A 21,128-nucleotide genomic window follows, 5' to 3' on the forward strand; every position below is an offset into this window, starting at 1 on the left:
TCATTAAAAACACCAATATGAAAATAGCAGTTGGGTTTGAAACAATGCTGCCTTGTAATTGCCCACTGGTAACATTTCGCTGTATTTCACCTGACAGTTTTTCCTTCTTCTGAAGACTTTACCACTACCACCCACATTCAGTTTCACAGTTGAAAAAACAGTTGTACTGTATTACCACACATTTGAAAATCTGTACCTTTTTATTTCCTATATTAAGTGGTTAACAGGATCAAGAAGAAATCATATTTTAAAAAAACAAGAAAAAAAGCTGTTGTTTATATTTGTTCTTTGCAACAAAAGCTGCTGGTATAAGCCTTATTTGATCAGTGTCACGCATAAGCCTTATGACTGCTATTTTAGCCTGTTCTTTCTAGCAATATTAATACGCACAATACAATCTGCAATCCCCAGTTACTTATACAGCTGTTACTCTATTCTGTACAGCTATCTGAAGACACTAGAACTGCATACACGCTGCAGTCCGCCTTCAGAATGTACAAGTTATTGAAATACCTAAAAGAATTCCAGATACAAGCGAAAACAACTACCAGAAGTAAGGGAAGTTAACAAAACATCTCACATGCCTTCCAGGTAATGTGCTTTACCCCCACCTAGTGGGAAAAACGGAGCAAATCCGAGACAAGACAATGCACGTAAGCCAGTCGTGGCAGCAGTGGATCTGCAGAGATGCATTCAGCGCTAAGAACCCTATGCCCCAACTATATACGCTCTGAAGCCAGCAGGAGAGGGGGACGTTACTTCAGGCTACCTCTAGTCGGGTCCCTGAATGCCCAGGAGTGGTTGGGGTACATCATAATTAGTTTAATCCAAAAGGAATCCAGTTTCCATACGGCAGGCTGCTCTGTAATGCAAGGCACAATAGCCAATGGTGATGATTTACTTCAAAAGTAAATTTCTGTAGTAATGTTAATGTGCCCATAAGAAAATATGCCAAAGAAACATTCCCAAATTGAACCAAACCCTGTTTGTAGGCAGGATGATGGACAAGGATGGTAGATTTCATCTGCAAGGCTTACAAAGCCTGAATACTGACTCACTGAAATACTATGTGAATCAAGGTTACATAATCATAATTCATGACCATGAGGAATGTAAGATAGTCTGCCTCTTCAAACAATCTCATTTAAATGTTTGAAGTTTATTGTGTAACTTCACCATGACTGCAGAGTCATAGAGACTGCCACTCTACCTTTCAAAGGTAAGATGTAAAGCAGTAAGCATGCACAAAACATGTATTTTTTTAAAGATTTAATGCATTTTATTATTGTTAAGCTATCTTATTTTTCTTTTTGAGATCTTAACATCTACATTACAATGAGTCACTCAAAACAGACACTTGCCCCAGAAATGGCAGAGAAGGGCACCAAAAGGAGGCACTTTTTGGTAAGAGACCAGGTTTTGCCCAGACTAAATAGCACGGCCTTAAACAAATACCACCACAGAACACTTCAATGTGAACAGCTACTTATAAGAAATCATAAAGCTTTATTTATTGTCGCTATATGGGCAATGTCTGCGAAAACTCACCTATGTAAAATCACAGAATATCTCGAGTCGGAAGGGACACAAGGATCGTTGAGTTCAACTCCCTGCTACTCAAAGGACTACCTAAAGCTAAATCTTATAACTAAGAGCGTCATCCAGACGCTCCTTGAATTCTGGAAGGCTTGGTGCCATGACAGCTTCCCTGGGGAGCCTGTTACTATTTTGAAAATATTTAGAGTTAATTTTACAAAGACATCAATCTTTCACTCAGTTATACACTTTATAGCTCTTTATTTACTGTTTATTTTGCTTGAACACGGGGTTTTAAAATCTACTAAGAAAAAATTCCCCAAAAATAAAGGTACCTTCTGTTTGGATTTTTGCAACTCCTTTCTGAGACTGTTGCACTCTTGCTTGAGCTTTTCTAGATCCTGTTCAAGACTATGCACTTTCAGGTCACTGTTCAGCTTTTCTATTTCCCAGCTGGACTGAGTACAATTCAGATTTTTCATCACTGTAAAGAAGACAAGCGAGACAATCAGAATTCAGTCTCAGTTCAAGGAATGTAACTCAGTATTTCAGGCCCATGCCCTACAAAAATGTTTATCCTGTACCTTCTGAAGAAACTGCAGTGTATTACAACAGGGAAAGAGTAACACTGATAAAGTCATTGGCACACAAGTACTCAGTTTTCTGAGTTCAAAGTATGGAGCCCTACTTTCCAGGAATGCAATGGAGATTTTACATAACAAAAAAGTTAATAACAGCAAAAAAAAAAAGGGCACTGGAAATAAAAAAGTTAATGGCAAACACATATGAAATATACAACAACTTGGATACTTCTTACACGTCTTGAAAGCGTGAGACTTTTACCTTTCAGATTTATACTTACGTGTGAATTGCTATAAGTTCTTCCCAAATTTAATATCAGGAAGTTCCAAACATAACAACAAAAGATGCAATCAAAACAAAAGAGTAAAGCCTAGAAGTTCCATAAGTCTTCTTATAAGACAGAACAAATTCACATGGTCATGAGTAAGAAGCAGCCTAAGACAATCCTAGCCTCAAATCATTAAGTTGGACAGTAAGAAAAGACTTAGCAGGAAGACACCTGTTAAGTCTGCAACTGCACGGTACACTCATTCTAGATTTCACAGTTTAAACAAGCTTAAGCTACCTTAAACAAAGTACCCAGAGCCCACTTATGAGTAAAATCGATTCCTAAATAAAGCTTGAAATCACCACATTTTCAGAGCTCTCCTTATAAACTCTGCACTTCTTACCTTCTTAAAAGCATGAGGCCCTCAACTAGTACACACAGTTTGTTCTTCTATGTTTAAAAACTTGTGCAACTTAATTTTAATGTTGAGGTCCTCTTGGGAATTAAGCGCCCTTCATATCACTGCATTTTTTACAGAATCCGAAGTCCAATCTGTATCTGTAACTTTACAAAGACACCATGTTCTTATTCTCTTTTCTTGCAATTACATTAATAAAGATTTTTATTCTTCCATAGCGTTTTATTTTACATAGTTCTTATTTACACAGCACTCTCTACAACACCAGTATGAGAAGCTGGAGTTGGGCTTTTGGAATTGCTAGAGTACATTGATTGTTTCTCCTTCGTCTCTCCGCCAGGCTCTCTACAACTAGGATCTTTCTACCTGTCCCCATATCCCAGCCTATTAAGTAACTGTTGTCAACTGCAGCTACCAGTATACAACATCCTCTTGTACCTGTCATCCCAACAGTGACACAAAGCAATACGCTGGATCACCTGCAGGTACCAGAGGATGTGATATCGACTGCATAGTGTTTGATACTTGAACAAGTATGTTCCCCCTCCACTCTGACGAAAAGATGGGGGGGTCCAGGAATGTACATGACTAGCCTATTAAACTGTCAGGTTGAGCACATTTCTCAAATTATTACATAATCGCAGAACAGTCAGGGTTGGAAGTGACCTCTGGAGATCATCCAGTCCAACTCCCTCTGCTAAAGCAGGTTCACCTAGAGGTGGCTGCACAGGAATGCCTCCAGGTGGGTTTTGAGTGCCTCCAGAGAAGGAGCTCTGGGCAGCCTGTTCCAGCGCTCAGTCACCTTCACAGTAAAGAATTTTCTTCCTCATGTTCATGTGGAATTTCCTGTGCTCCGGTCTGTGCCCACTGTCCTGTCAACAGGCACCACTGAAAAGACGCTGGCCCAATGCTCTTCACACCTGCCCCTTAGATAATTAGAAGCATCGATAAGATCCCCTCTCGGTCTTCTCCAAGCTAAACAGATGCAGGTGTCTCAGCCTTTCCTCATAAGAGATATGTTCCAGTCCCCTTATCATCTTTGTGGACTTCTGCTGGACTGTCTCCAGTCATCCTGCCTGGTCCTTCTTGAACTGTGGAACCCAGAACTGGACATAAGACTCCAGATGCAGCCTCATTAGGCAGAGTAGAGGGGGAGAATAAACTTCCTCAACCTGCTGGCCAGACTCTTCTTAATGCACCCCAGGATACCACTGGACTTCTCGGCCACGAGGGCACATTGCTGATTCAGATTTAGCTTGTTGCCCACCAGAACAAGAGTGGAAGAACATTGGACTCTACAGTGGAAAAAGACAACATCCTCAGACACAAGCTCAAAGTCCCTCACTGAAGTATAAGCCTCCCTTATCCAGCCACTATATAGGGTTAAACCTCTTCATGCCCTGAGACCATAATATAACCACTAAGACTAATCAATATACATGAAAATGAACCAGCTAGATGCATACCTTGTTGAGTTTCCACTTCAGTTCTTAGCTGTAACAGCTCTACTTCTTTAGACTGCAATTGTTCATTCAAGGTTTTCAAGGATTCCTCACTGTCTTTTATCTATTTTCAGCGGGGAAAAAAAGCAAAATTAATTTGTGAAGGTATTTTTTTTCCTATTGTGCCTGACAATTCAATCTTTATTTTAAAAAACAACACAAGAAAAATATTGCTTTGATTATTTTTAGTGTTAGCCTAGCCCAGTAATAAAACTGAGATATTTAAAACGGTTATTCCTACGTAAAGTATCATCATATATTTTAAAGACCTAAGAAATGATGAAAATACACCACAGATATTCAGCAAATAAAATTAATTCTACAGTAAAAATTTACTGACTATGCAATACTTACATAACATGCATTTAAATCATCACATAAAAGGCATACCATTTTATCCAGTTTGCTTTTCAGATTATCTCGGTCAATGCAGGCCTCTCGGTACGCCTGGTATGCCTTATTTACTTGTTCACGTCCTACTGCACTGCATTCCTCTTCCAGGCGGGAGCCACGCAACTAAAAGTTTAACAGACGTAAGAAATAAGTTGTGTGTGTTATAATGAGAACTGCAAAATTTAAAAAGTGCACAGCACAGCCTGCAACATTAAGCCAACACCATTTCTTTTTAAATTTAGAAAATAAGTTGATCAAATACATACATGCAGGCCAAAATTTTTTACAGAAGTGGAACAAATGCCATCAACAAGTTCTGCAGTCTCTAACCATACTTAATGCTCAGTGGTTTACTGCTATGAGGATGTTTAAAAAACACCCACAAGTCACGATTACTCACATGAACAACTCCTTAATCGCACTGTTTCCAGCCTCTGAGGATGTACAAACTGCTCTTGGAAAAAAAGTTTTAAGCACATGAAGACATGGGAAATTCAGAAGAACTGAACGTATTTTTTTAAATTATTAGTAATTTAAAGATTTTTCTTCCAGTATATTTATATCTAAAAAGTCAAAGCAGAATTATTTACAAATAACTATTAACTTCCAGATCACCACTACCTCATTATCTGATAAGGTAAAAGACAAGCAAGGAGGAATAAACACTACCAACTAGATTGTCAGAATTAAAAATACTGAATATATTTTAACAAGATGCAAGAAGAGAAGTCTTACACCAAATTACATCTGTTCATAGAATCATTAAGTTGGAAAAGACGTCTTAGATCATCGAGTCCAACCATTCCTATCTGCCACTAAACCACATCTCTAAGCACCTTGTCTACCCATCTTTTAAACACCTCCAGGGATGGAGACTCAACCACCTCCCTGGGCAGCCTGTGCCAGAGCCCGATGACCCTTTCTGTGAAAAAGCTTTTCCTTATGTCCACTCTGAACCTTCCATGGCGTAGCTTGAGGCCATTCCCTCTTGTCCTGTCCCCCGTCACTTGGGAGAAGAGGCCATCACCCTCCTCTCTACAACCTCCTTTCAGGTACTTGTAGAGAGCAATGAGGTCTCCCCTCAGCCTCCTCGTCTCCAGGCTAAACAACTCCAGCTCTCACAGCCGCTCCTTGCAAGACTTCTTCTCCAGCCCCTTCACCAGCTTTGTTGCTCTTCTCTGGACTCGCTCCAGAGCCTCAACATCCTTCTTGTGGTGAGGGGCCCAGAACTGAACACAGGATTCAAGGTGCGGTCTCACCAGTGCCGAGTACAAGGGCAGAATAACCTCCCTGGTTCACATATAAAGTTCTTGTTTTGACCAAGTATTGCATTATCCTTTTCATTCTGTTTATCCTGCACACTTGCTTTAAAGGTGTTGAGGCATTTAAATATATACAGCGTAACTAATATAGATATTTGAGACAGATTTATGTGTTTTATTAATAACTGAGACGCACACAAATTTATAAAAATTAAAGAGGTGACAGTTATGTATCTATCTAAAATACCTCCTCTTTTGAGTGTCTGCTTGGAAGGAAGTATGGGAAAGCAAGGCATAAAGACAGGAAGCTTCTGCCCTTTGCTTTTTGTATTGACCCTCAAAAGTGGGCATACTACTCATTTTACGCTTTTCCTTTACATTTTCCTCCCTCAAATAAAGGCATTCAGATAGAACATAAGCCTTACCAAACTTTCTGGAAGCTTCTATACACGTGGAAATTCTGAACTCAAAAGGTGTAACTCCCCTTTTGTTTTTTACCATACAGGTATACTTGCCATTAACAAAGAATGAAAGACAGTTCTGTTGCTTAACAGACCGGGCCTTCTATACAGCTCCCCTCTCAAAGCACCATTTTTATGGTATTCACATACTAAACCCACAGTTTTCTCTACAGAAACTAAGTATCATCTTCAAGACAATTAAGCTGAACCAGGCCAAACCAAAAGACACAAGACTAAAAGGCACTGTCAAGGTCAAGTCCCGTTTATTATGATTTTGAGTAACCACATAAAAGGTGTTACACTCAGCACAGAATATTCAGTCTAGAGCTCTGTAGTTCCTATTCCCATTACCCCCACTGGACAGTACATAAAGAAAGTGCTGAGAAAGTTCTGCCTTTTAACAGAAAGTCAATCCTGTCAAACTAGCCACCAAGAACTTATGAATAAGTGTTTCGAAGTTCTACAAAGTGTGACTCAGGCTTTTCACCCCAATGCCACAAAATAATACATATTTAGTGAGCTTTTAAGAGTCTGTAGCACACACTTAGGACTAAGCACTAATAAATGTCTCAGCTCTAGCTCTAGAATCTATCTTTCCATCTTATATTAAGAATCCTGGAATCATAGAATGCTTTGGGTTGGAAGGGACTTTAAAGACCATCTAGTCCCAAGTCCCCTACCACAGGTAGGGACACCCTCCACTAGATCAGGTTTCCCAAAGCCGCATCCAACTTGACCTTGAACAATCCCAGGATTGGGTCATCCAGGACTTCTCTGGGCAACCTGTTCCAGTGCCTCACCGTCCTCACAATAAATAGTCTTCCTAATAGCTAATCTAAATCTCCCCTTTCAGCTTAAAACTGTTACTCCCTGACCTATCACCACACTCTCTGATAAAAAGCCCCTAAGTAAAAGGGCTAAGCAATCTATCAAAGTAAGGACCTTCTGCAGTACAAAGACTCACTACTGAACGACAAATACACGTTTAATGACAGCATTCTTTAATCACAGACAAAAGCCCGTGCCATGGTCTTTGTTTAAGCTTTAATGAACTTTGCTATACTAAGACCATGGCAAACTGCACTTCAAACAAATTCCTAGATTCCTTTAGGTTTTAGAATTGCTATATCAAGAAATAGCCAGCCAAAGGCTCCATGTTTGTATTTCAAGTTTGAGACTGCTATTTAGCTAAACCTAACTAGATAGTCTTAACAACAAGTTTTGCCTTATCATTTCAGTATGCTGAGCCCTAGAGATTCTTTTGATAGACAATTCCTAGATTCTGACAACTTACAGTATTGTAGAACAGTGAGGTGCCAAGTCTAAGTCACTTAATAAACTAATTAATAAACCCCATAGAGAGACAGATGAAATACAGTAACAATCGAATACAAGTACACAAAGCCAGTGTCTTTGCAGGGCACTACAGCACATCCCATCACATATATGCCCAATAAGGACCAAAATCCCAGTATGACATAACTAGACCACCAAAAGAATAAACTGTTTCACTTGAATAAAACAACTGACCAAAACATTTTAAATTGGAAATGATATTAAGTATATATTTTAAATACTTAACCATCTGCTAAAAAGCGGCTGCTGCCAGAAGCAGATAAATTGATTTTTTTCTTACCTTCTCTTCTAGAATTCTCACTCTTTTTTTTAAGAGGGAGTTCTCCTTCTCTGTCTCCTTTAGTCGTTTCTTGATATCTTCATATGCAGTGACAAGTGCGAAGTGCGAAGCAACAGACTCATCTCCACCATAAGATGGAACAGGAATCTCCCCGTCTCTCTTATGAGTGTTGTCTGCTTTTTCATGGTTCAAAATACAGATGTCATCCTCTACCAACTCGTCCATGACAGCTGTTGAAAGAAACAGATATGAGTGCAAAATTCAAGACAAATTCATCAAGAGTCTCAAGTCTGAAAACCTTCCAAAATAATACTGCAGGCTATTTCTGTTTAAGTATGACAAGACCAAATAATTACGAAATATCTCAGTCTTGCAGAAAAAAAATCTTGAAATCCATTTTACATGGAAAACAGGCTGGATAGAAAACTTGATAAATTGTTTTGAGTACATATCAAATTTATGAATACCCAAATGCATTTTTATTATTATACCATCCTAGAACTTGGGCAGTACCAAATATTTGGTCTTCAAATGAATTTTGTATTACAGTTTTTGCAAGCCAGCACTGAGCAGTGAAAGAGATTACAGTGGCCAGAAATCAAATCCACAAACTACTGTGGCTCCTGAGCACAAATGCCACATTTCCTTCATTCTTAAATGCAAAAAGTTATACTTTCCCCAAACTTTAAAATGGAACCATAGGGCACACTTGCATTGGTCCTTAAAAGAGGCTGCATGAGTTGCTATTCTTTACTTGGTCACAGTAGAAAACATCCTGCACTGAACAGCAATTACAGTGATTCTCAACTAGAAGAATAAAACAATAACATGATCTGTCCCAACAGACAATTACCTGACCATATGAAAAGCATAGTCCTAAACTACCAGGCAAAACCACCTGAATGACAAATGCAAAGTAACCATTAGATTCAGCTTTTATTAAAACACACATCATTTAGGCACAGTAAAACATTCAATAAGAAAACAGTACTTTCAAAAAAACCTCCATATACTTTCTTGAATTCCAGAGCTTAAGAGAAACCCCCCCAACAGCATTTTCTTTAATCTTACTATTTACTAGGAACAAGTTCAGGCATTTGATATAACAATTTGATTTAAACAATTTGATAAACCAACCCACCCCACTCAAAACCAACCAAACAAAAAAAGACACAACTCATCCTTATTTAGTTATGAAGATAAAGATTCCTTGCATTTAGATGAAATACTAACAAATGCTATATGGTACCTTAATGTATTTCTTCCCCCACTTAAACTACTGATGCCACTTACACTAAAAGCTGGTTTTTTTGTTTTATTTTTCCCCTTGAACAAATTCTCAAGTTCCTTATCATTAGCTAATGAACCAACAGAAAAGCTGGAATGAAAGAAATCAGCCTAATGAAAACAGTTTATATTGTAGAAAAAAGTTATTTCAACAGAAAAAACGATCTGATAGCAAAACTTTGCAGAAAAGGCAGGCATCATTAGGGAAAAAAAATCCTCACAGCCACTGCTGCCTCTACTGTGCATTTATTTGCTATTCAAATTCAAACTGTACTTCTATTTGTTTAGCAATGCTAAGAGGTAAATAACCTGGCCTGGAGCTTCTCTATGTGGTCAAATTTCTCTCACCGTGCCAGCAATGGAAAAGCCTTGTGGACTGCAGCATTAGGAAGAGCTGTAGTACAGTTACAGCTGAACAATGGAGCTGTTATCACGTTTGTCTCAATTTGCTCCAAGGCAGTTAGACAACATGAGAAAAACCTGTGACAGCTCGTTTATACTAAACGGACAGCAATGGAATGGCAAGAGTGAAAAAAGAAGACAAGAAAAATACAAACCAAAACTGACATCGTTTTAATAGTTATCTTCAGGGGGCAAACAGACGCCTTGTAGACTGTCAGATGGATTCCAATACAACAGGTATCCCAAGCTTCCCTTGCCTGTTGTTTTGCCTCATCTTCCCTTGAGTTTCTACTTGACTAGAAAGAGCCTTGCAAAAGAGATTTGCTGCGGGGCCAGGTGGTGATTTGTTAACTGAAAACTATAAAAATATTATTGCCTTGGTAGGCAAGAGACCATGGGATACAGAAGGCAGGAGACTGCAGGACCCCAGTTGTTGCTAAGAGACGTAGATAATTGTGCTAAAAACAGACTTTGCAAGGCTGGAAAACAAGAAAGCTATTTGGGCAAGTGGAAAGGCACTGCCTCAATGAGGCAGGGGTATAAAAGGAATTGCTTTTGCTTAATAAAGGTCTTCGATCAACGCTTGGAGTCCATGCTTCAATACACCACAGTTTGCTTCCTTTTCATTGCAAGAATAATATCACTCCATGCACAAGGCAACCTTGACCAAAAGCACTACATCATTCAAACTGCACTAACTGACTGAAGGAATTGCTCACTTTGCCTTCTAAGATGAGCATAACGTATTAGCTTTTCTTCCCCTGTTTTACCAAGGGCTCTGAAAGTTTTCTCATCCATCTCATCAAATTCCAAAGGCTTGCCTTCTGCAGGCACCACACCTCCTTTTCTCTGAACATCAGACTGAAATGTCATTAAAAAAGTGTCACAGCTTATCATCACCTCTTGAAGAAAGCAGTAGATAATGTGACCTTGTACAAAACCTGTATCTTTATCACCACACTTTCCTATAGCTCCTAAGCATGAGCATTATACTTCTTGCACATCTCGGTTCCACCAGGAGGCAGCAATGAGGGAAAACAGAAGACAACATTAAAAGACAAGACCATATTTATTTTGTGTTTTGCTAACTAAAACTCACTGCCTTTATGAGCTTCTAGAAGCGCAAGACCTTCCAAATGAGACTCAGCATACACAAATACTATTTTATAAATGTAGTTACATGCTTAACCCACTGCACCTACCAAAAGAACTATGAACATTTTTTAACTTGAAAGATCTCATTTAGTTTACAGGATCATTCAATTCTGGTTTTTTGATGCTGTGCTCTAAGCCAGGACTAGAAGCTATTTTAAAAACAAGCATATAAATCAACATAAATCAAAGGGGCTTGTAATACACATTTTCCTAAATTTCTACATACAAGATAACCATTTCAGAAAGATGCAACAGACATCTTTTACTATCTTATTCTAACTAAGTGACAACAAACAGCCTACAAAACAAAAGTCTATTTCTCCTGAGAGACTGGTGCCCAAATAAGACACTTTCCTCTCAGCTAGTCGCTTTGAAAGGCAGATCTGATGCTGTAACACTTTGGAGGGGACAGTGGCAACACACCTCACATAGGCTTAAATCAAGTAGGTGGGATATGCAGAAGGAAGCATGTGATTTTTAAACTTTTTGCTTCAATTATTATAAATAGATAAAAGTACCTTGAAACACGCTTCTTTGTAATGGAAGCTCAACAGCCTGACAAGAAGAGAAAATCACAATATTCATGTCGTATACAATTATTCTTATCTTTCATTATCTCTGTTAACAAACTATTAATAATATTCACACACCATATTACACTGACAACTACAAAAAAGCACAATCATTTCACCTTTACATCTTACACTATTCTAATCACCACTGTCATCATGCCCAACAACATGGAAACAAAACTGAGACTTCAGACAAACACTTTGAAATGCAGGGACGATTTTACATAAGCTGAAATTTAAATGCCACTGAACACAAATTTACTCAGAACTTTAGAACATAACATGAAGGAAATACAATAATGAAATACATTACTCTCAGTTTAGCATAAAATCACTTCAAAGCCATAGCATACTCAGTCAGAAAACAGAAAGCTGCTGGTATTTTGAGATTTTGCCTGACCTCCTGAAGTGCATTTCTGCTTTTGGAAAGCAACACTACTCTTGAAACTGAAAGAACCTTTTCTTCAAAGAATGAATAAGGCACTATGATTTCTAAGAGATTTCATAATGGCATTATCAGTCAATTTGAAAGGAAAAGTCTTGACATATTTTGTTCTAAATAGCTACCCATTTTATCCCATAACAGTTGCTCTGCAAAACTACACAGTTAATTTAAAATAAAAACAAAACAAAAAACAAAAACTCAAACACAACACTGCAAAAACTGTGAAAAATCTACAGACAAGGAAAAAAATATTACAAAAAAGCATTTATCAAATCCTAGGTGTGAGTTGATACAAAATAATTTTAAGTTAACTCTATTAGTAAACATCAGTCTCTTGCCTGTGCTTACTGGATATTTCTTTTACTGCATATTCCAAAAAGTTTCAAATCTCATAGTCTACAGAAGTATATGACAGACATTTCCCAAGAAAAAAAAAGTGTTATGACCTCTGTATGGGATAGGCGCTTGATGACTCAAAGGTAAGTTATAATAGATGCGTCACTAACTGCAGCACTTATTAGATGGGCACGAGGAAAAAGTCACATTAGAAAAATCAGAGCAGCTTTGCTAAGTATATCTAAATAAATCAACACAACCTAAGAAAGGAGAGAAAACAAAAAACCCTAAACAGTTTATCTCTATGCTGCAAAAGAACTTCAAGTATTTCCCAAGAAAAAATACAAATGCAAAGTTACTTCTCCAACACCTGCTAAGCCCATATTAAAAGGCCAATAAAAGCTCTAAGCTCATGCAGGGATGGAACAGCTGTGTACAATCAGCAGGTCTATAAAGGTCATGGTGAAATGCAGTTCACCAGCTCTTTGCTGTGCTGTCAGGAAAAAGAAAAAAAAAAAAGAAAAATTCGTGCTTACAAATAGTTCTTCCTCACAAGAAGGTCTCTCATATTACTAAAGCAACAGACAGAAACCCTTAGAAGAGAAAACCTTACAGAAAGGGGTTCTATCGGTAAGAAATCCGTGACAACAGCTATACCCTTTAATTTTACTTCTTGGCAGTCCCATAAGGGCTTGTGGGATTGTTTAGAGTCCAGCCACAGGCCTCTGCCCATGCTTTATTCTATTTGGCTTCTGCAGTTCAAAGCCACACTTGCATGCACTGCTGCAAATGCCTCAGATCTGTCACGCTCAAGCATCTGAGTGAATTTTGATCTCTTTGAGCTGCAGTTCGTGAGACTAACTGGTTACTTTAGTACAGATTAAGTGAAAGATTTCCCACTAAAAGATTTAATCTACAGACAAGTTAATGTCTACAAATGCAATTGGTCCATCTCTACTGACTTAAAGCAAGCTTTACAATCCCACATACCACGAACCCCATCCCAAGAAAGGCACCCTAACTTTTCCAGTGACAAAGAAACATATTACATTTATGTATTTGTTTAGAACAGTCTGCACAGCCTATTTAAATGGATTTTAATATTTACAAAAAATATATCAAATATATTGATATTTAATATTATAAATATATTCAATGTATTATAGATTGGTATCATATACTAAATGCATCATATGTTAAATATGTGACTGTATTAGTGTTTATATTAAATAATTAATGTGGGGTGGTTTTTTTTTTTCAAAGCAACTCGAATACACTCTTCACAGGAAGTAGTATTAAGTTCTAGTAGGAGTGATTAAGTCCAATGTAGAAAAGAACAGTTTCTAGAAACCACTTCTTTTGTTCATTGATGCTTAACACAGGTTATAGAGCAGCTTTGATTTAGTATATGAAATATCTTGAGTAAGAATGTTTTCCCATTTCTTACTAATGCTTGGCAGGAATATAGCTTTCCTCTTCAGAGAGCTTTACAAATATTAGTAATTAACACCATCAGAGGTAGTTAAACATAAAACACATTTTACATACGAGGAACGCAGGACGCAGAGGCTCTAACAGCAAACAGACCACTGCTGAAACGGATTTCTGTAGTCTGAAATGTTAATCTTATTCTCAGGAGAGGAGACTATAAAAGCAGGATTACATTAAATTTTTCCCAGTATTGAGAAGATTCCCATTTTGCCCCCTCTTTTGATTTGAAAGGGAACAGAATAATTTTCAAAATATTTCCAAAGATTAAATGCAAATAATTTCAAGACAGTATTTTCCTGATGTTTTTCAAGGCTGCTGAGAGTCTGAACCATTTTACTTTGTTTACTTTACAGACTTGAGGGGCTCGAGGAAGTCTCCAGCAGTTAATAAGAAGTGCATAATTTTTGTACTGGTTTACCCTGCCTTACACAGAAGGGTGTACATTTGCACGTAGACATCAAAATAAAATGCTAAAATCAAGCAATGCCTCAATCCACAGGAATCCCGAAAGCGTGATGCAGCCTCCACCTTAATTTCAGAAAAGCTGTATCGCTTTTTTTAATTCTTCAAAGACAATCCGCACAGCAATGAAAAACACAGAATTCCTGCAGTCAGAATCAAAAGCTCCACACAATATATGGAGTACGTGACGCATGATGCTAAAATAAGCAAGACTCCCAGTCTCTTTAAGCATCTATCACTTTGCATCTCTCCCTCAGAAATCCTCGTTTCTCTTTGATTCCAGTTGTGAACAGTTTGACAGACATTGCTTTTTACAGATACTTGTTCCATTTTTAGAGCAAAAAAAAAATCTGCATATACGCATTTCAATAGCTGCTAGCTTCAGCCACTGCTTGTTTTTCCCTGTGGACAAAGTCCACAGCCCCACAGAACTCCCCAAGACTCCATGTGGAACAGGGCACAGCCCTGCAGCTTCAGCATACCTGCTGCTCTTTCAGAACATGTCAACACATCGGCTGTATCAGACCTCCAAATCGCTTTCATTTTGCTGCCTCCAGGAAATAGAAAGTTACTGTCTTCAAGCTCACAAACCAGATCACTGTAGTTCATCTACTGTGAACATCCGGGTAAGCTAGAGGAGCCAAGCAAAATCTCCTTAGGAACAACAAGCAATTTTTTCAATCACAAGCTTTTTACAATAAATCTACACTCTCAAGACTGAGAAAATTACTAAAAAGCTCATTTTCTGACAAGAGTGCTTTCTCTGAACAGTTTCATACTCCTCTATCTTCATCGCCAACTTGCAAGGCCTACACATCCTCAACATAATATATTCAATTTGCCTTTCTGTGGATGCTGTCACAACCACAATTCACCCTGACAACAATCAGAAAAGGAGGGGGAAGTTGGAGTCAATTAATTATTGTCCTCTTAGCATCATATAATGCTATTTATTGAACTATTTAATTTAATCTTGAAGCTAATTAGAATCAATACTGCCTAAGAAACACGAGTAAGAATAAGATGGCTTCTGGCTGTGAAACTGTTCTAGCAATAAATATAAGTAAGGTAGCTGAAAAACCCATAGGTCCTCATGCTAACACTGAATATTTTTTCAACACTCTTTTGGTGTTTGTTCCTTCCCATTTGAAAATGCTTATAAAGAACAACTATTTATGAAAACGAAGAGAATTTGTTTTGGTTTTCTAAATCTTCTTTTGTAAAACAAACCACAGGTCCTACCTCCAAGTCTTAAGTTTCCTCCCACTCAATTCAACTGACAAATTAACTCATGTTCAATATGTTCACAAGTTCAGTGATAAGGTATTATGAAAGCCTTCTATAATTACATTAACATATAATTCAACTGGAAACACACCTCACCTGTTACAGCTATTAAAAGGCAAACTAAACTGAGTCTCACTGATGGCCCCTGGTCATCCTGCAATTCACTAACACAGCATCTGGAGGTTTCCAAGCCTGGATTCCTTTTCCCCAAAGGGCTGGAACAGATGATCTTTCAAGGTCCTTTCCAACCTGGGCCATCCTATGATTCTGTATTCAGGCTTACATTTCCTTATTTCAGACAAACCTGGTCATTTGAACGCAAGTATCTGGTAGCAGCTTCTAAGTGGATAACTTCAAATGTTCAATTACTTCACTTCCCATCTTAAACTTAATTTTTTCTCCCCAAATGCATCATCAAATTTACATAGCATCTATCATTATACACAGAGAGCTCCACATAGAAGTATTATATAGTCATGTAAATAACAGCTAATTAATGCAATTATGAACATACAACAAAAACATAAGACGGACTGCGAAACTGATTGTGGATAAATCACATAGATATGGAACCTCAGGAAGTCCCCCTTAGCAGATCCCATCACTGACTTCTACCAAGCTAGTTATGAGGCTGACTCTCGTATTAATCCTATCATTGCCATTTTAACAAACTGGATCTCGTTGCCACTCTTTTATTAAATATGGACCCTTGATCTAGACCGAGCAGTTCAGACTGTTTAGAAAATACCTACGAAAGAATGAAAACAGGTAAATCCACACCGCGTTTTATCCCATTTACTTTTATCTTTTCACTTACTTTCTTCAAAATCTGTTCTAAAGAAATCAGATATTGATAGCACGTGCCATAACTGGTCTGCACTTTTCCCAGAGTAGTTTCCACTTTCCTGAGCAGACATCCTTCATTTAACATTTTCCAGGCGTAACACACAACCCCCAATTCAATGCCTCTATTGATATCATAAGAGCAAATATTACTGGATTTGCAACATCAGGTATGGTTTTTCCAACACTGCGAGATGAATTTGCTCTATTTCTCCACCCAGAGTATACTAAATACAGTTTGCTCTATTTGACCTGACAACTTCACACTTTCTCCACCTTTTAGCTACACACAGAAATCACATACTGAAAAACAAATCATCACACATACTGAAAACCACAGCAGAGTACTTGCTGAAATTCAGGCAATCTTAAAATTATCTCTAATTCATTACTCATTTATTACACATAAATGTCACTTAATCCCCCCTGCTCTTTTTAAAGACCTTTTTACTATTTAATTTTCACTGTAAAATATAATCTAGTTTGTACTCCAGCTACAGTCAGTTTGTATTTTCTGACTGCAAACTGTAGCATAGATTGAAGAAGAAAATAAAAGAAAGGCAGCTTTAGAACACACACAAGGTTTGGGGGAAAGAGGTGGTTAAACCCCTCATATAATTGGATCTAGAGTTCACTCAGCCAGTGTTTTAGAGAATAGTTTGGGTTGGAAGGGACCTTAAAGATCATCTAGTTCCAACTCCCCTGCCATGGGCAGGGACACCTCCCACTAGTCCAGGCTGCCTAAGGCCCCATCCAACCTGGCCTTGAACACACCCAGGGGTGGGGCAGCCACAGCTTCCCTGGGCAACCTGTGCCAGTGCCTTATCACCCTCATGGTGAAGAAATTCTTCCTTAGGTCGAGTCTAAATCTGCCCCTTTCCAGTTTATGCCCATTGCCCCTAGTCCTATCACTACAAGCCTTTGTGAACAGTCCCTGCCCAGGTTTCTTGTAACCCCCTTCAGGTACTGGAAGGTCGCTATAAGGTCTCCTTGGAGCCTTCTCTTCTCCAGGCTGAATGAGCCCAACTCTCTCAGCCTGTCCTTGTATGGGAGGTGCTCCAGCTCTCTGATCATCCTTTTAGCCCTTCTCTGGACCCATTCCAACAACTCCATATCCTTCTTATGTTGAGGATTCCAGAATCCTCAACATAAGGTTTTCTGCCTTCTGACTTCCCTCAGAGTTGCTGGCTCAAAAATTGCACTTAAGAGTTTGAAGTAACAGTTTTTTCACTTGTTATAGTGTAATCATCTGAGCAACACTTACTCATATCACAACGTCTTTCATAAACCAGGAGTTATTCAAAGAACAGAACTCCACTCACTTCACTTTTTCCAGAACTGGCTTCCAGTATACTGGTTTTACTGCATGGACACCGTGTAAAACAGCAGGGGAAATGAAGGGATTCCTTAAAAAATGCAAAAGCTCCTAAAACCACCCATTGGAGTAGTTTACAGCCCAACCCACTCTCACATGTAAGTTGCTGGGAGAAAGAAGTACTTGAAGGAATCACAGTACCAGGTGAAACACCAAGATTTAAAGCTATAATTTCCCAAAAGTCAAAAGCATCACTAGCTCGTAAGACTTGCTCAACACTTACTTGTACTCCCTTCTTCCAAACTGTATTCCACTGTGCTCTGATATTTCATCATGTTTCTGTTTTCATATCTTGCACCAACAGTCCTACTTCATTCACTTTGCCAGATTCTCCTGTACTAAACGCACAAATCGCTACTCTAAGAACTCACACAGTTTTTCATCTTATTTAAGTGCAGCTTTTTGGCTGTTGCATGAGACCCACTACCCACTCATTAGCAGTACCTCTAAACTCTGCTCATGGACCATCAATGGGGATGCCCCTCTTTACCCAACCATACACCCCTGTAAAGCAAAAGTGGGCTGGGACATCACACAAGACTCTGCCAACCTGCTCTTTCTATAAGAATGGCTATATTTTAAGAATCATAAAATCGTTTGGGTTGAAAGGGTCCTTAAAGATCACTTAGATCCAAATCCCTGTCACGGGCAGGGTCACCTTCCGCTAGATTAGGCTGCTCAAAGCCTCATCAGTCCTTGAACACCTCCAAGGATGGGGAATCCATGACTTCCCTGGACAACCTGTTCCAGTGTCTCACCACCCTCACATGAAAAAAATTTCTTCCCGATATCTAATCTAAGTCTCTCCTCTTTCAGCTTAAAACTGTTAGCCCTCATCCAACCACTACACCCCCTGATAAAAAGCCCCTACCTAGCATTCCTGTAGGCCACCTTTAAGTACTGGAATGCTACTATAAGGTCTCCCTTCTATTCTCCAAACTTAACAATCCTAAGTTTTTCAGCCTGTCTTCACAGGGGAGGTGTCCCAGCCCTCTGATCACCTTCATGGCCTCTTCTGGCCTCAATCTAACGAATCCATGTCCTTTCTGTGCTGAGGACTCCAGAACTGAACGCAGCACTCCAGGCAAGGTCTCACAAGAGCAGAATTGAGGGGGAGAATCAACTCCCTCGCCGTGTTGGTCACACTTCTTTTGATGCAGCCCAGGACAAAAGTGGATTTCTGGGCTGCAATGGCACACTGCCAGCTCATGTTGAGCTTCTCATCAGCCAACACCCCCAAGTCCTTCTCCTCAGGGCTGCTCTCAATCCATTCTCTGCCTGGCCTGTAATCATGCTTGGGATTGCTCTGACCCAAGTGCAGGACCTTGCACACGGCCTTGACAAACTTCATCAGATTCGCACAGGCCCACCTCTCAAGCCTGCCAAGGTCCCTCTGGATGGCAGAGAAAGAAGAGAAACTAAGGATCCGCCAGAACCACCTCCGTGCCCCAGTCACTCTGCATCACCCAGTGACACACTTGAGAGGTCCCCAGACACTCTGATTCCACCAGGCAAGAGGGTTGGAGCACTCCTGCTGTGAGAGAGCCGGGGTTGTTCAGCCTGGAGAAAAGAAGGTTCTGAGAAGACCTTAGAGCAACCTTCCAGTACCTGAAGGGCCTACAGGAAAGCTGAGGAAGGACTTTTTACAGGGGCACGTGGCAATAGGACGAGGGGGAATGGCTATAAATTGGAAGGAGGAAGACTTAGATCAGACAGTAGGAAGAAATTCTTCACGATGAGGGTGGAGAGGCACGGGCACAGGCTGCCCGGGGAAGTTGTGGACGAACTCATCTTTTCAAGGCCAGGCTGGACGGGAGCTTGGGCAGCCTGACCTAGCGGGAGGGAGGCTGGAACTGGATAGGCTGTAAGGTCCCTTCCAACCCAAACCATTCTCTGACACTAAACTCCCCGGGACCGCTCACCCCCCCGCGCCACGACCAACCTCCGCGGGCCTCGCCGCGGCCGGGCGGCTCAGCGGCGGGCAGCCCCCTCGTCGGGGAGGCAGCGCCGGGCTCCGCTCGGGGCCCCTGGGGCTCTCATCGCCGCCTCCGCGCGGAACTCCCGGGGCGCCGCCCCCGCCGGCACCGGAAGTCAACACGCGCCTCACGTGACGCCCAACCCGGGTCCCCTCGGCCGCGCTCCGCAGCCAATGGGCGCTCGCGGCATCCGGAAGGAGAGCGCCAGGGCCGCCGCCCCTCCCGGACTACAAATCCCGGCATGCAAGCGGGCGGGCTCCGCGCGGAGCACCTCGGGAAAGACCCCTCCCTTGCCGCTGAGCCCGCCCCCGCCCCGCCCTTGATTGGGCCCCGGCCCCGCCCCCGCTCCTGATTGGCCTCCGTCCCTTCCCGCCCCCGCTCCTGATCGGCCCCGCCCCGCCCGCCTTCTCCCCGGGAGTGAGGCGAAGTTGTTGAAGCGGTCAGAGGGCGTCGGGGGGCTGTGTGAGGGGCGGTTGGACTCACTTGGTCTGTTCAGCCTGGAGAAAAGGAGGCTGAGGGCGGAGCTCACAACAGTTTAGTGCTTTCTTACAAGGGGAGGAAGAGCAGGCGCTGATTTCCTCCCTGTGACCAATGACAGGACCCAAGAGAATGGCAGGAAGATGTCCCAGGTGAGGTTTAGGCTGGACGTTAGGAAAGGATTCTTCACAAAGAGAGCGGTGGAGCACTGGAACAGGCTTCTCAGGGAAGCAGTCATGGCACCAAGCCTGACAATATTAAGGAGCCATTTGGACAATACCCTCACACATGAATGTTGGGGCTGTCTGTGCAGGGAGAGGGGTTGGACTCGGTGATCCTTGTGGGTCCCTCGCAGCTTAGGGTGTTCTATGATTGCCCTTTAAGAGCTGCACTGAATTCCGAGTCAAAATGAGACCATGATACAGCAGTAAAGTGTCTTTTACTGGGGAGGTGCCCCTGTCAAGATGCACATGCTGTGGGACAGGTCCCTCCAAGTGCTCCTGAACAGAAGGTTGGTTTTTTCCCCCCCATTTTGCGTTCTTTAAACTATTCACAGCTTCTTGAGAAATTTATACTTGTGCATAGTCAAAGGGTGAGCGAGCCACAACAAAATCACAGAATCATTTAGGTTGGAAAAGACCTTTAGGATCACCAAGTCCAACCATTAACCTAAGCTTGCCGAGTTCACCAGTAAGCCACGTTCCCTATGACCTGCAGAACAGCGACAACAAATGATGGAATTAAGCGCAGGTATGCAGCAGTGCACTCTCCTCCTAACTTGCACACCAGGCATCAGAGCTGACACATATTTATTGTGCTATATTATACATATGCACTAGATTAATATACATAGTCATGATTTTCCTGAGAAGTGAGTTGGGTTAGTGAGATTAGTTACGGGAACTAATTATCATGAGTCTCTTCCTCTTAGTGCTTGTGTGTTTTCTCGTGGTAGTGGTCGA

The 21,128-nt window shown here is 40.7% G+C and overlaps 1 protein-coding gene across 2 annotated transcripts in view; it reads right to left on the reverse strand.

The window, feature by feature from the left end:
* The window catches only part of AZI2 (5-azacytidine induced 2), a 32,711-nt gene extending 12,898 nt beyond the window's left edge, over nt 1-19,813 (reverse strand). For both annotated transcript variants that reach the window (XR_011337674.1, XM_069860073.1), the window contains exons 1-5: nt 19,656-19,813; nt 8,059-8,288; nt 4,697-4,822; nt 4,271-4,370; nt 1,872-2,020 (exon numbers count right to left, since the gene is read on the reverse strand). Coding sequence is in view for 1 of the 2 variants with exons in the window: in XM_069860073.1 (XP_069716174.1) it covers nt 1,872-2,020; nt 4,271-4,370; nt 4,697-4,822; nt 8,059-8,283 (600 nt within the window). In the remaining variant the exon portion in view is untranslated. The remainder of the gene's footprint in view (nt 1-1,871; nt 2,021-4,270; nt 4,371-4,696; nt 4,823-8,058; nt 8,289-19,655) is intronic.
* Between the last annotated feature and the right edge of the window lie 1,315 nt (nt 19,814-21,128).

The sequence above is a fragment of the Phaenicophaeus curvirostris genome, chromosome 6 (assembly GCF_032191515.1).
Source record: "Phaenicophaeus curvirostris isolate KB17595 chromosome 6, BPBGC_Pcur_1.0, whole genome shotgun sequence".
Classification (NCBI taxonomy): Eukaryota; Metazoa; Chordata; class Aves; order Cuculiformes; family Cuculidae; genus Phaenicophaeus; species Phaenicophaeus curvirostris.